A 14,583-nucleotide genomic window follows, 5' to 3' on the forward strand; every position below is an offset into this window, starting at 1 on the left:
ACCCTGTACCCTTTCTCTTCACTATTTGCTTGAGCCTCAGCAGCTGCTCCCTGAATTGGAAATGCATGATGATACACTGACTCTAAGGGAACAGAAAGTACAATACACGTCCCTTCCCCCACACAACACACACCTTTTCTCTTCATTTCATCAAAACAAAGTCTGAAGTTGCCATTATAATGATCTACTAAGAGATCTGGGAAATTAATGGAGAATGAAATTAAAAATAAACACACAAGAAAAGGATAAAATAAAATTTAATAATAAATACCACTAGTTCTAACTTTACTTAATACTGAGCTGGAGATAAATCTTGCCGGCAAAGCCTGTGGGGCTCCCAGCCTCAAATGTCCTGTTATAACTTATCACTTCCTATGTGGCAGGTTGAGGGAAAAACACAACCCAAGAAAACTCAAGCTGTTTTGGATCTGGATTCAAACTAGGCTAATCTAGAAGCATTAATAGTACTTGCTCTAAAAATTGGCCTCCTCTGGCCCTGAGATTTGTTCCACAACCCATCTGGAATCCCTAATCCTAAAGCAACATTGGACCCAACGACATCTGAGAGTCTACTCTGTGCAATACACCATGTTAAACACCACCCTCTATGTTCTTTCCACTACACTAGTGGTTGTCAAATTTCAGTGTGCATCTGAATCTCATGGAAGCCTTGTTCAAACACAGAATTCAGGTTATCACTCCCAGGATTTGTAATTCAGTCGGTCTGAGGTGGAGACTGATTATTTTTTCTTTCTAATCAGTAGCCAGGCAATGCAGATGTTGGTGGTCTGGGGTCCACACTTTGGGAACCACTGCATTACATGAGGAGAGAGCAAAAGGATCATAAACTCCAGTAAGTTAAGTGGGGATGGGGTCCAAGATGTGATATTATACTTTATATAGTTATTTGCCTTGGGACAAGTTTTCCTCATCCAGAAATAAAGTAGTATCTACCTTACATGGTTCATATAGTGACTTAACAGCATATCATATATAAAGTTCCTTACAAGGTGCCTTGCACATAAGAAACATTCTACTCTCTCTCCAGTCTGAACCCTAATGATTCCCCAACTAGATTTCAGCATTATTTTATCCTAATTTTATTTCCACAGTGTCTCCTATCAGTGCATACTGCTACATTTTCCATCTATCATAGTAACATATTTCTAACATGTTTTTCATTTATCCTATATTAAACATCTAGTTGTTACCACTACATCTCTTTTTCAGCAAAGTTTAGCTGTTTATTAGCTGTTCTATATTAACACTTAGCTGTTCTATATTTACATCTATACTTAGTATTCCAGTAGTTATTTAATAAAAACTACCTTTTTAATATACTACATACTCGAATGGATCAGTTTTTCTCCAAAAAGTAATCTTTCTTCTTTTTTTAAAAAAAGTTTTTTGCTTTTTGTGTTCCTACCTAGGTATCTCCTTGTTCTCCTCTTATTTGTAGAAAAGACTTGGCTGACAGATCCTTCTTTCTATTAAAAAAAACAAGTAAGTAAATAAAATGGCAGGCCTCTCATAGCTGAGTTTAATAGTTCTATCAATTTCCCCAAGTTTCCTCTGATCACTTGTCAATGAGATGTTCACCTGGAGATAAGTTTTCTAAAATGCTTTGGTTAAAAATACATTAACAATCCTCCCAAATTCCTCTAAATGAAAACAAACAAACAAACAAAAAAAGCAAAAACAAAAGCAATTCTCAATAATAGACAGAAAAGGCACCCTCTTCACATTTGTTTCTAATTCCCTGTAAACAAAGAATCTTCCTACGATAGCAAAACCCATTACAGAAAAAATTATGCAATCAGTGAAAAAAATCCCTGCCAAATCTTATTTACATTGTATTTGTACATGACCTGCCAGAAAGAAATTATATATATATATGCAAATACATACTAACTTTTTTTGCTGTTTTATAGAGTATATTTATACAAAGCATTGGCAAAAATTCAGAAATTATTGAGTGGCACAGCATTATTTTATCTTAATTATTACAGGTGCATAATAGTTGCATATTTATGGGGTACATGTGATATTTTGATACGGGCATATAATGTGTAATGATCAAATCAGAATACTTTGGCTATCCCCTCACCTCAAGCATTTACCACCATTTCTTTGTGTTAGGAAATATTAATAAAGCCAAAAACTACATGAACTAACAGCAATTATGTAACCAAATGCTATCTTCCTTGTGAGGATTACAGATTGTACTGCTGTTATGAAAAACATACTTTAGGCACACATTATAGGATCTTCATAGGTTAAAGGATATACCATACCTTCACAGTATAATTGAAATATTTGGCTGACTGCATAAATCTATGGAATCCATCACTTTCTTTTGTTGCTACAGTTATAACTAATAATTTATCTGCAAAGACAAAAGGAAACAAAAGAAGGTTTACCAAGATATCAAATGCTCACATTTTACAACTCACTACAGTAATTGAGACCTCACTAAACCCGTGGGAATATTTTGGTTTACCGATCTACACAAGACTAAACAAAGAGCTGTCGAAAAAACAGATGACTCAAATTGGTTGTATTACTGCCAAATGATGAACCTTCAAATGACAATTATTTCAATGCAAAAAAGTACATTGATGATTAAGAAAAATCATGCCATCAATAAAGTATTTCAATATTGAGAAAAACTTCCATAAAATGAACTTTTTTATAATCCATGATTAAGATTCTCTGACATTATCTAATCAACAAACTTCACCATCATCTATAAATCATTCCTGATTTATGACATCATCAGTGAGGAGATCAGCAAATTACATTCATCAAAATAATGACATACACAAAAAAACAGATACAATCATTAAATCTGATTCTAATTTTCTAAAATAAATTGTGACAACTGGGAGCAAATATTTAAAACAAAATTTTAATTTTTTTCTCCTATCCGGGATTGCTTTTTCATGAAAATTCTTATAAGCAACAACATTATTTACTGTGTTTTGGTTTCTCTTTAAAGAATAAATGGAATCAAAATAATCACTGCCCTAGTAAATATACAACTATTAGCTACCATTTTATAATGAAATATTACTTTCAATCCAACATAACACTTCTTTTTAGTAAAATTAGATAGATTTAAGGAATTGTCTCAAAACACCTACATAAGCTACTACAGATAATGATCATTTTTAATAGGAAAAGGCATGTTGGAAAATGCACAAAAGAAACAAGTGCATCAACAAATGCCAAAAGGGCTGGAACATTTTTTTTTTTAACTGAAGATTTAGAAGGACCTTCACACTAAGAAAGCAAAACTAACATCTTTTCAATATTCTCTGAGTAACATCATTTGTTTCTCACCTGCCCTCTATTTATAAGAAAAGAATTCAGGTTTTGAGTATCCCCTAAGCAACAATCACCAAACATGGCAATAATGCATTATAGGAATCAGTTAAAAATTATAGCAGATGAACCAATGTATCTATCTGTCAAATTTTGAAAGTAACTACAATAAAATATAAGTAAGTACAATATACAAAGAAATACTAAATTCAAACATTCAATAGTCAACCAAAAAAAAATAATTTCCATGAAGATAAACATCAACATTCTTAGATTTTTTTCTAAGAAAAAGGTATTTCTTGGCCAGGCACGGTAGGTCATGCTTTTAATCCCAGCACTTTGGGAGGCCGAGGTGAGCAGATCACTTGAGAGCAGCAGTTTGAGACCAGCCTGGTCAACATGGTGAAACCTCATCTCTACTGAAAATACAAAAATTAGTCGGGTATGGTGGCACACGCTTGTAATCCCAGCTACTCAAGAGGCTGAGACAGGAGAATCGCTTGAACTCGGGAGGTGGAGATGGTAGTGAGCCAAGATCACACGGCTGCACTCCAGCCTAGGTGATGAGGCCCTAGTAAATGTATTTTAAGAATACTTTTTAAAATTAACTATTTAAAAAAGTTTTCATTTATAAAGTTTCAAACAAAGCTTAACTGATTATGAAAATTTAACATTATTCAGAGTAAATTTCAAAATAGGGAATACCACATTTTATTTTATAAGAACAAAGAGCTTTTTAAAGTCTATCTGTAATAAAATTACTCTATTTAAAGTTACATTTCTTAAATTTTTCTATATAAATCATAAGAATTAACTACAAGTTTCAGTTTTTACTGGATGGATTTTCACACTTACAATTCCAGTATAAAGTTAACAGCAAGGATTTCATCATCCTTAATAGGAAAAGTAAAGTTGGCCAGACCCTTGAGTAGACAAAAATGTTACCAAATCCAATGACTCAGAAGGCAAAGCTTAATCATGTGTAGTCTGACCACGTCCAGCAATCCTATGCCAAATAAGAACTCCTACTGTTTCAGTACTGTTGCTCTTTATAAATAACCTCAACCAAATCACAAATACGTAATTTTGTTAAAGAAAGGTCTGGTTAGTAATATTACACATGAACAGCTGTTTCCTCTAAGTTGCTATTCAGTATCATGACTATGATAAGAAAAAAATCTTAGTTGGAGAAAAAAAAATAGTGTTGACATGTATCACCCACATGCTTTTTTTTAACCAATTCAAGAATTCAACCATCTCACCATTTATGAAGTATTACTGTTAGAAAATGTAACCTAAACTGGATACGTACTTTTCAGATTTCACTACCATTTATGCTACAAATTTACCAGAAATAAAGAGACAAAGATATGGTGACAGGAAAGAGATGTCAGCAATAAAATTCAGAACATGAGAAATTCTATAGGACAAATGATTTATGTAATCGATGGCAAAAGGCACAAAAGGGAAGGGAAATATATAGAATATTAACATAAGAGACATTTCAAACAAATGTTAGTCATGGACCTGAGTTGGGACCTGATTTGTAAAAGCTATAAAAAAGCATTTGTGAGAAAATTAGAGAAATTTAAACACTAATTAGGTATTTGGTGATGTTGAGAAATTAGTTAATTTTTTAGCATGCTAATTTCATTTACTTTTTTTAAAAACGAGTCCTTATAATTTAGAGACACATACTGAAGTAATACCCAATCAAATGATATCATGCAATCTGTTTTAAAGTTAATTGGGGTAGATAGATTAAAACAAGACTGGCCATATGTGATAAATACTGAAACTGCATTTTTTGTATGTTTAAAAATCCCTATAATTACTATTTTTCCATCTATTCATTCACTTATTGAGTCAACACATATTTTCCAAGTCCCTCGTTCAGTTACTCATTGTTGCATACAAACACAAAATTCAGTGTTAAAAAACATAAAACTTTATTTTCGTATGGTTCAGCAATATGAGCTCAGCTGAATAGTTCTTTTTATTATTTATTTAAATTTCATTTTAGATTCAGACGATACAGGTGCGTGTTTGTTACATAGGTATATTGCATATTGGTGGGGATTTGGCTTCTAGTATATCCATTACCCACATAGTGAACACTGTACCCAACAGGTAACTTTTCAACCCTTTTCAACCCTCTCCCAAACTCCTGCTTTTTGGAGTCCCCAGTGTCTATTTTTTCCATCTTTATGTCCATGTGTACCCATTGTTTAGCTCCCACTTATAAGTGAGAACACGTGGTATTTGGTTTTCCAAGTTAGCTCACATAGGATAATGGCCTCCAGCTCCATTCATCCTGCTGCAAAGGACAGGATTTCATTCTTTTTTATAGCTGTGTCGTATCCCATCGTCTATATATATATATATATATATCACATTTTCTTTATCCAGTCAACCACTGATGGACTTTTAGGTTGGTTCCATGACTTTGTTGTTGTGAAGAGTGCTGCAATAAACTTATGAGTATAGGCGTCTTTTTTATGTAATGACTTCTTTCCCTTTGAGTAGATACCCAGTACTGGGATGGCTGAAGAGATATTTCTCAAAGAAATACGAGTGGCCAAGAAATATATGAACAAATGCTCAACATCACTAATCATCAGAGAAGTGAAAATCAAAGCCACAATGAGATGCCATTTCACACCAGTCAGAACGGCTATTGTTAACAGGTCAAAAAACAACAGATGTTGGCATGGATGCAAAGAAAAGGGAACACTTACACATTGCTTGTGGGAATGTAAATTAGTTCAACCTCTGTGGAAAATAGTATGGAAAGTTATCAAATAACTAAAAATATAGAATTCCTATAAAGACAGAGTACAACTTTATGTAAAATCTCTAAACTTCCAATCAAAAGAAAGATAGAAAATTATGCAATGTAAATCTTTTAGCAGACTGACACATCTAAGGATAAGGAAAGATAAAATATACAGAGTTCTTTAACCAAACAATATTATAATTTAAATAACTATAATTAATACCTTTTCCAATCCACCCTCCACAAGCCAAATGAATGATACAGTGAGATGACTAAGGAATGGTGCTTCAATAACAGGCACCTGCCAACCACTAATACCACCAATCTATAATAGCAAAAGCTATCTCATTTTCTTCGTTTCAGCAAGATACCTGGCACCATGAGGTTAAAAAAAACAAGCAAATGGAAGCTCATCAGTAGCCAAATGTAACCTCTATTGCCACCTTCGGACTCTATTAGATAACAGATTAATACAGTTTCCATGAATAAGAAACAGGTGATGCATCTATACAGTGTGGTAGATTTGAACAACAACTTACCAAATGAAAATCAGTGGCAGACTATGTAATCATCTTTACATAATCCTCCAAAATGTCTATCACTACAGTAAGATTTAATAAATATTTGTTAAATGGCTGAATATTTTGCTCTGTCTGAAAATTCAGATGAATTTCATAATTTCCCCAAAAATCAAGATGTCAATTTGTTTAGAAAGGCCAAAACATGCTACGTCCTCAAAGCTCTAGAAGAAAAAAAAATGCATTGTTGGAGTCATTTTTTTCTCCAAATAGCTGTTGATATCTGAACACAATTTACCAATATTCAGTGGTGACACAATTTTTCTATTCAAAAACAAACCATGGTTTTAAAACAGAAAGTGTTTTTGCTAATATATCCTGTCACCAAATGCTAAAGCAGCTTATGAAGTCCATCTGAAATCCTTTTTTTTTTTTTTTTTGAGACAGAGTCTCAGTGGCACTGAAATCAATTTTCTTAATGAGGGCATCACAGTTAAATAACTCAGCACTAGCCCAGCTGCCTTTTATCCATATCTTCTCAAGTAACTTTAAACACAGTTCTTAATTTTAAACTGGCAACAATAAAAAAAAATTATTGTGCCACAGAAGTAACTGTGAGTACACTGTTCTCATTCTACAACTAACTGATTTTATGACCAGACATGTCTTTTATCTGTAAAGATTACTGTTTCTCAACTTTCTACTAAAGAAAAATTGTTTTCATAGTAAAAGTTAGCATAATAGAGATGTTGAGAAACTTCTGCAAAAGGTCAAATAGTAAATATTTCAGGCCTTATGGGCCACATACACTGTCTAATACAATTTGATTTTTTCCTTATTTTTTTACAACCTTTTAAAAATGTAAAAAACATTTGTAGTTGTCTGGCTGGCTGTGCAAAAACAGCCAAGGGCCAGAATTGGCCTAAGGGTCATAAGTTTGCTACTTATCCATATAGCTGGCCATATGGATCTGAAGGCAAAGTAGTTAAGCTTAAATCCCAGCTCTACTATTTCTTCTTGGTTTTGACTTGGTCAGTTATTTAAACTCTGTGTCTCAACTGTAATATGTCTGTAATAATAGCATCTACCTGACAGTATTTCCATGAGAGTAAAATGAGTTAGTATATATAAAGCAGTCGACACAAACTCCTACATATGTGTTAGGCAGCATCTTACACATATATTCAAAGGATGCATGTGCAAGACAGATTGTAGCTGATGTGCAAAACTCAGCGAGTTATAACTCCCATCCCTTTCTCTACCAGAGATGCTATACAGATTGTTTTTAAAAATTATGGAAAAATAGTCGTGAAGCTGTTTATTCAAACAGTTTAGCAAGTAACTCTAGATACGCCTTCTCAAATCTTTACATTCCTCTCCATCTCCCAGCAAGCTATAATAACTCTAACTCAAGTTATAATCAGCACTAGCTCAGGCTTCTGCAATCGCCTCTTAGGCCAACTTTGTACACTCTAAACCTCTGTTTACAAAGCAGCTAGAGTGATCATTTCAAAACAGTTAGATATCTGACCATGTCACTTCATTGGTAAATACCCTCTTAGGATAGTAGAGAAACTCCATTACCACAATGTGGTCCTAGGTTACTTCTCTCCTCTCCAATCTCATCCACTTTCTCTCTCCCCTTTGTTCTCTCTTCTCCAACCACATTGGCCTGTTTTTTATTTTCTAATAATGCCTGCACCCTCCCATTCAAAGAGAAGAGCCTTTTCAAGACCATTATCTAATATTCCTCCCTGACATCTTGATGTGGCCACTGCCTAGGTAAACTTGAGATTCTTACCCATATGCTATTTCCTTAGAGAGACCCTCTCTGACCTACTAGAATAGGCCAGTACCCATGTTTTCACCGCACTTTCTACCTCTCTTTCAGGGCACTCACCACAAATTGTAATTACATATTAATTTGCATAATCTCAAATTATGAATAATCTCAAATTATGTGAGATTAAAGTCTCTCTCTCCAATGAGACTGTAAGTTACAGGAAGGCAGAGAACATTCTTTTGCTCACAATTAGACCTCCAGAGCTTATCACAATATTAAGCACACAGCAGGTTCTTAAAAAACATTTCAGAATGAGTGGACTCAGGGGCAAGTAATATCATATGTCTTGCATGTACGTGTGAATAAAATAATTTAACAAAATCCCTATGTAGTTAGCATAATCATCTCAAATTCACAGGTGGTTAAACTCCAGTAAAGTAATCGACTTAGCCAAAGTCACCTAACAAATTACTAGTAGGGCCAGAAGTAGAACTTCAGAGTTATTCCTCAATGTCATGTGGCCTCCCCTGGTGACAACAGGTTAAGGGCTGAAGCAATCATTGAGTTTTATTATGTTCAGAAAAGAGATAGCAACTTAAGACTTCTATCCTTAGAAAGGTCTGCTTGTAAGGTTGGTCCTTGGCAGGCATCTGAAAAGTTGGATTCCATATGGTTTCCAGATGGTCTTCCAATGGGAAGGGTTCCCATCATTCCTAGATAAGATGGCTCACTGTGGCTAAATTATACAAACAATGCAGTTTATGCTGAACACCTGCCTTCCTTCTGGGTGCTTGAAATTTTGGTACAGAGGCTGCCTATGTGACCATTCTCCAGAAAAGTTATGGGCACTGAATCTCTAATGAGCTTCCATGGTAGGTAAACATTTCACACATGTTGTCACAACCAGTTAGTTGCTTGGAGAATTAAGCAGATCTTGTGTGACTTCACTGGAAAAGAACTGTTAGAAGCTTATTCCTGGTTTCCCTGGACCTCACCCACGTGTTTTTTCTCATTGCTGATTTTGCTTTGTATCCTTTCACAATAATAAGTCATAGACATGAGTACAACCATATGCTGAATCCTGTAGGTCCTCCTGGTGAATCACTGAACCCGCAGGTGGTCTTGGGGATTATCCTAGCTACAGTCAGAAAGTCTTATCTGAAAGAGGTACTATGGGGATAGTGCATTATGCTGTGTTCTGTACTCAGAGGCAAAGCTAGAGAGATATAAAAATGACTCCAAATGGATTCCAGAAAATAAGTATTTGGTACATAAAGTAATCATACCCTGCTCTTCCACTGACTGAAAGTCATTTCCTTTAATGTGAATTATGACCTCAGGGTCAGTCTAGCAAAGCCCACTTCTTTCATAAAGGAGGAAACCATAATCTAAAGAGAAAACAAGACTTATCCAGGACCCTGCAGTTAAGTGGTAACCAATCTAAGACAACTCAGGATTCACAGTTACTAAAAAACTTGGTTTTCCTAGGTTTCATTGCACACAATTTTGCTGCTTTGTTAAGTACTGAGTCACCAAAAACTATGACAAACTGAAGGCACGAAGTCTAATTTTATTTTGTGGAATTGTTGAAGAGAATTAATTTTATTTTGCAGAACTGTTGAAAAAAATTCAAGACAAAAATTCCTCAAGAGTAATTCACGTCACAATTTCAACAAGAAAAAAAAAAACCTAAAAAGGATGTGTCAAGAGACATCCAATGATTTCCTACCATTTTTGTAGAAAAAGAGGGGCAATGGTATTCTTACAGAAAAAAGTCACTTCCAACCTCTAATGCTACATAGAGGGCATCTTCACACACATTAGCTTTCAGATGGATGCCTGGGCTTCCACAGCCCACTCTGGACAATGAACAGACAAACCACAAATTAAGAGAAGTGCTGAAAAGTGGAGGGTAGTATGCAGAATGACTCACCATCCCAGTATGCCCAGGGCTGAGGAGATTCCAGAAATACAGGGCTTTCAGTTTTAAAACTGGAAAAGTCCTAGGCAAACTGGAATGAGTTGGTCACCATAGCAGTATGTGCAGTGGGATGGAGAGGGCAAGTATCGCCAGTTATTTACAGAAAGGCTGTAAGACAAATGGTCCTGGATAGGAGTCATGAAGTTAAAAATAAACTCTTCTAGAACCATAAGGTCCAATACTAACTAGATACCAAATGTAGAAGGATAGATCAAGACTTCCAGAGATAATAGATATGTGAAAGACCAAGGTGCACCGAGACCATCCCCATCCTTTATAGATACTTCAAACCAAACCATGATATATCTTTATCATTCTTTTCAAATAAAAATTTTATACATGCCAACATTAAGAACTTTTTTTTTAAGTTTCCTGATCATCCCTTTGGATACTCATTTCTTCCAGTGATATACCCACATGTGTGCTTTGGTCTGTTAGGTAACCCAATAGTGAATGTTTGACAAATTTCAAGACAGAACTCAAAGGAATATTATGATCAAGAATTTCTAGTAGCTAGTTACTTTCAAAATGCTATGAAGGCTTCAAGACATTTTTTAAAACATACAGATTATACTGCAAAAAAAAAATCAAAATTTGTATATTTATGGTCAATAAAACTTGAATAAATATTAGATAAAGATTTGAATTTTAAAATAAAAGCCTGGCTGGATCCGGTAGCTGATGCCTGTAATCCCAGCACTTTGGGAGGCCAAGGTGGGCGGATCATGAGGTCAGGAGATCGAGACCATCCTGGCTATGGTGAAACCCGGTCTCTACTAAAAATACAAAAAAATTAGCCGGGTGTGGTGGCTGGCACCTGTAGTCCCAGCTACTTGGGAAGCTGAGGCAGGAGAATGGCGTGAACCCAGGAGGCGGAGCTTGCAGTGAGCGGAGATCACGCCACTGCATTCCGGCCTGGGCGACAGAGCGAGACTCCGTCTCAAAAAAATAAAAATAAAAAGCTCCATTTTCCTAGTATGAGGTGTAATTTTTAATATAAAATATTGTGGGCTACTCTATAACCATGTTATAGCAACAACTGATCAAGAAAATTATGAGAAAACCTTGAAATAAATACAGTGACATTTAAATAAATTTACATTCTCACAATCTCAAAAGTATCCATATACTTCAGAAAGTCATTAATACATACATATGAACCATATAATTTTTCCAATCTGTACAAAAAAACACTTTACTTAGAACTGCTTGCAATAACTCCCTTCAGTAAATCCCACAGGCCCTCATCACCCCTATACCTCTCTACTTCTGCGTCTCAACAATTGTCCATGACCTAAATGTTAAGAACTCAACCTAAACATGATAAGCAATTAAAAAAGGGGGGAGCTGCTCCTCCACATGTATGCCAATCCCTTCCCAGAAACAGAGAGATGAAATGAAAGGGCTGGATTGCAGCCAAGGACTATACACTGAGTTTCAGCAAATTCTTTCCAGAGTTCAGAAGGGAAAAGTAAAATTCAAACAGCAAAGAATGATCACACATGGCGGGGAGGAGGTTCAATCAGAGTAAAACTTGACTTTAAAAAGTTGGGGGAAAAAAGTGTGTTATGGGCCTTACTTGAATACAAACTCAAAAATGAGCCAAAATGTGAGATGGCTGACCAAACCAAACAAACAAAAACAAAAGCTATCTTAACAAGAGAAGTGATGATTACACTGTAATCTGTATAGCCCATCTGTGGAAAATTATAAGAGCTTGGGATGCTAAATTAAGGAGAATTTTGACAAATAAGGAGTTTAACCAGTAGGTTCAGGGGTCTAGCAATCACATCATTACTGAATAGTTGAGGGATTGAGAATTTTTCTACATGAAAAAAAGAAGAAAGATGCACTACCTCCCCACCAACTCATTACATTTGAAGAGAAAACAATACTAGATTTTCTCTATATGATTTTAGTGGAAAGAACTGGCTGGGGTGGAAATAGAGAAGGGAATTAATGAGGAGTGTGGATTACATATCCATACAAAGTACAATAAACAATATCCAAAATGAAAAGATTATCTTGGAAAAGCAATATGTTTCCTATCTTTATAAAAATTAAAACAAAGAGTATAGGACCATTTTCCAGAATTTATGACTTGGAAAACACATCTGATCCCTTCAAATGTTATAAAAATGTATATACTAGATATAATTTTAATGTCAAAGGAAAATGGATCTGCCCCTTCACAAATAGAGAGGACTTTAATCTGCTGAATTCCAAGGGTTCAAAGGTTTCAGCAACCTCCACAAATGAATGAGAAACCTTCTTTGAGTGGGATGGGGTAACCCATCTGCTAGCCAAATGCTTTATTAGAGAATATGAACTGCCTGCCAGAAATCTGATACCAAGGTTATGTAGCTTGCTGAAACACATATGATCTGTTACTGTTTATTTCATATTTTACACAGACACTAAAAATATTTCCAATGCTTATATGAAAAGGGGATCAATAGTAAAGTTAGGAACCAGGACAAACCAGCGCAGGCTGAGGTAATATATTCCTGCCAATTCACATATGAATAAGGAGAGTTGCCCTGGAGCAGAAAGCTTGAGTTAGGCTTATGCTTAGGCAAGCCATGCTCTAAGAGAAAGTTGTAAGGGTGAGGTGCCTGAATCAAGATAACATTTTATTCTTCATAACGGAAAAAAAACAGCCTTTATGTACAAGTCTGCCGAAATTAAAGCAATGAAAATAAATGAATCAGTTACACAAAATTAAAAGCAGACCTGATAAAGTGTGGTGTGACTGAAACAGGAACAAAAATGGACAGAAGTCATAACTTTCATTTACCGTCTTCAATTATAGTGAAATATTTGCTTACTTTACTCCACATTGCCATGAACACATAATAATATGATTTTTATAATTGATTTTATATCTTCCATTGCATCTACCTTGCATAAAATTAATACATTTAAATTGAGGAGCAGCCCATCCTCATACTGTCTTGAAAGTTTTATGGCATCAGTTTTGGCAGCTCAGAATCCTCCCCTAACAAGTTGCTGAAGTTCTCCACATTGTTCTACGAGTTGAAGTTGCTATATATTACTAGAAAATTGAATCTGTATATTATGTATTTTCAGTACATAAAATTAAATGATGATTTGATGAAGACAACTACAAATATCATCTTCTATGGAATTACCACAAGACTCCAAAAAAGTTTATTATTCACTCTGTGTTGAAAACTGTCATAAATTCTCATCTTTATGTAAGGAGGTATCTTTTTATGGAGTATATCCCAGAAAATACAAGAAACATTCTAGCATTCACCGTGCCAAGTTGGAGATCTAAAAAATATATTTATATATGTGACTGATCTTTCCTTATTTGTAATTTAACTTTTGGACTAGGTGATGTAGAAAGTGATAATCTTTACCAGATATTTAACTGACTTCCCTTCAGAAAATATCAATAATACTGGTTCTGATGTATGCTTTAAGAGATATTTTAATGCATGCACAAGTGAATACTTCTCATACATGTGCATACTCTCTATTCCACTCTGCATCTTTTTAAAATTTTTGTATTTCTTTGAGATATTTCCAAATAGAGTACAGACATATAATATTCTGTTGTATGAATGAACCATTATTTAACCAGCGTGCTGGTAAAAATTTAAGCTGTTTCCATTCCACTGCTGTCCAAAAAAAAAAATTAAATATTAAAAAACTGCAATTGATAAAGATGGTCACAAGTAATTTCTTACATGTAAGATTGTATCTCTACAATAAATTCCAAGTAAACCTTGTGGGTTGAACATTTTCTCCCTACTTACCATTTATCTTTGAACTTTGTTTTGACTGTATGATTTTTTTTCCAGATAGAATTTTTATTTTTCTATGACTTTTTAAAATCGGCCATTAATTCTTACATCTTCTGGGTTTTGTTTCTCACACTTCAGAAATGCCTTCTACATGTTGCAATTATAAAATAATTATTCATATTTTCTTCCAGTACTTTTATAGTTTCATTTTTTACACTGATATCTTGTCATATGCATAGTGCTGAATAAATGAAATACTGAACCTGATGAGACTTTACCAATTCATATTACAGGTTGAGTATTCCTAGCCCAGAAATCCAAAATTCAAACTAAAACTTTTTGAGTGCTGAAAGACCACAAGTGTAAAATTCCACACCTGACCTAATGTGAGGAGGACAGCGAAAACTTTACTTCTTGCATAAAATTAT

General features: G+C 34.7%; 1 protein-coding gene across 3 annotated transcripts in view; it reads right to left on the reverse strand.

The window, feature by feature from the left end:
- Nucleotides 1-14,583, reverse strand: part of PLOD2 (procollagen-lysine,2-oxoglutarate 5-dioxygenase 2) — a 90,297-nt gene that overhangs the window by 49,614 nt on the left and 26,100 nt on the right. For 2 of the 3 annotated variants that reach the window (XM_019024662.4, XM_019024661.4), the window contains exon 2: nucleotides 2,295-2,386. In XM_019024662.4, coding sequence (XP_018880207.1) covers nucleotides 2,295-2,386 — 92 coding nt within the window. Of the gene's footprint in view, nucleotides 1-1,426; nucleotides 1,488-2,294; nucleotides 2,387-14,583 lie in introns of those variants that run through there. The other variant, XM_055383684.2, reaches the window with a different exon arrangement.

This window comes from Gorilla gorilla, chromosome 2, assembly GCF_029281585.2.
Source record: "Gorilla gorilla gorilla isolate KB3781 chromosome 2, NHGRI_mGorGor1-v2.1_pri, whole genome shotgun sequence".
NCBI classification, from domain to species: Eukaryota; Metazoa; Chordata; class Mammalia; order Primates; family Hominidae; genus Gorilla; species Gorilla gorilla.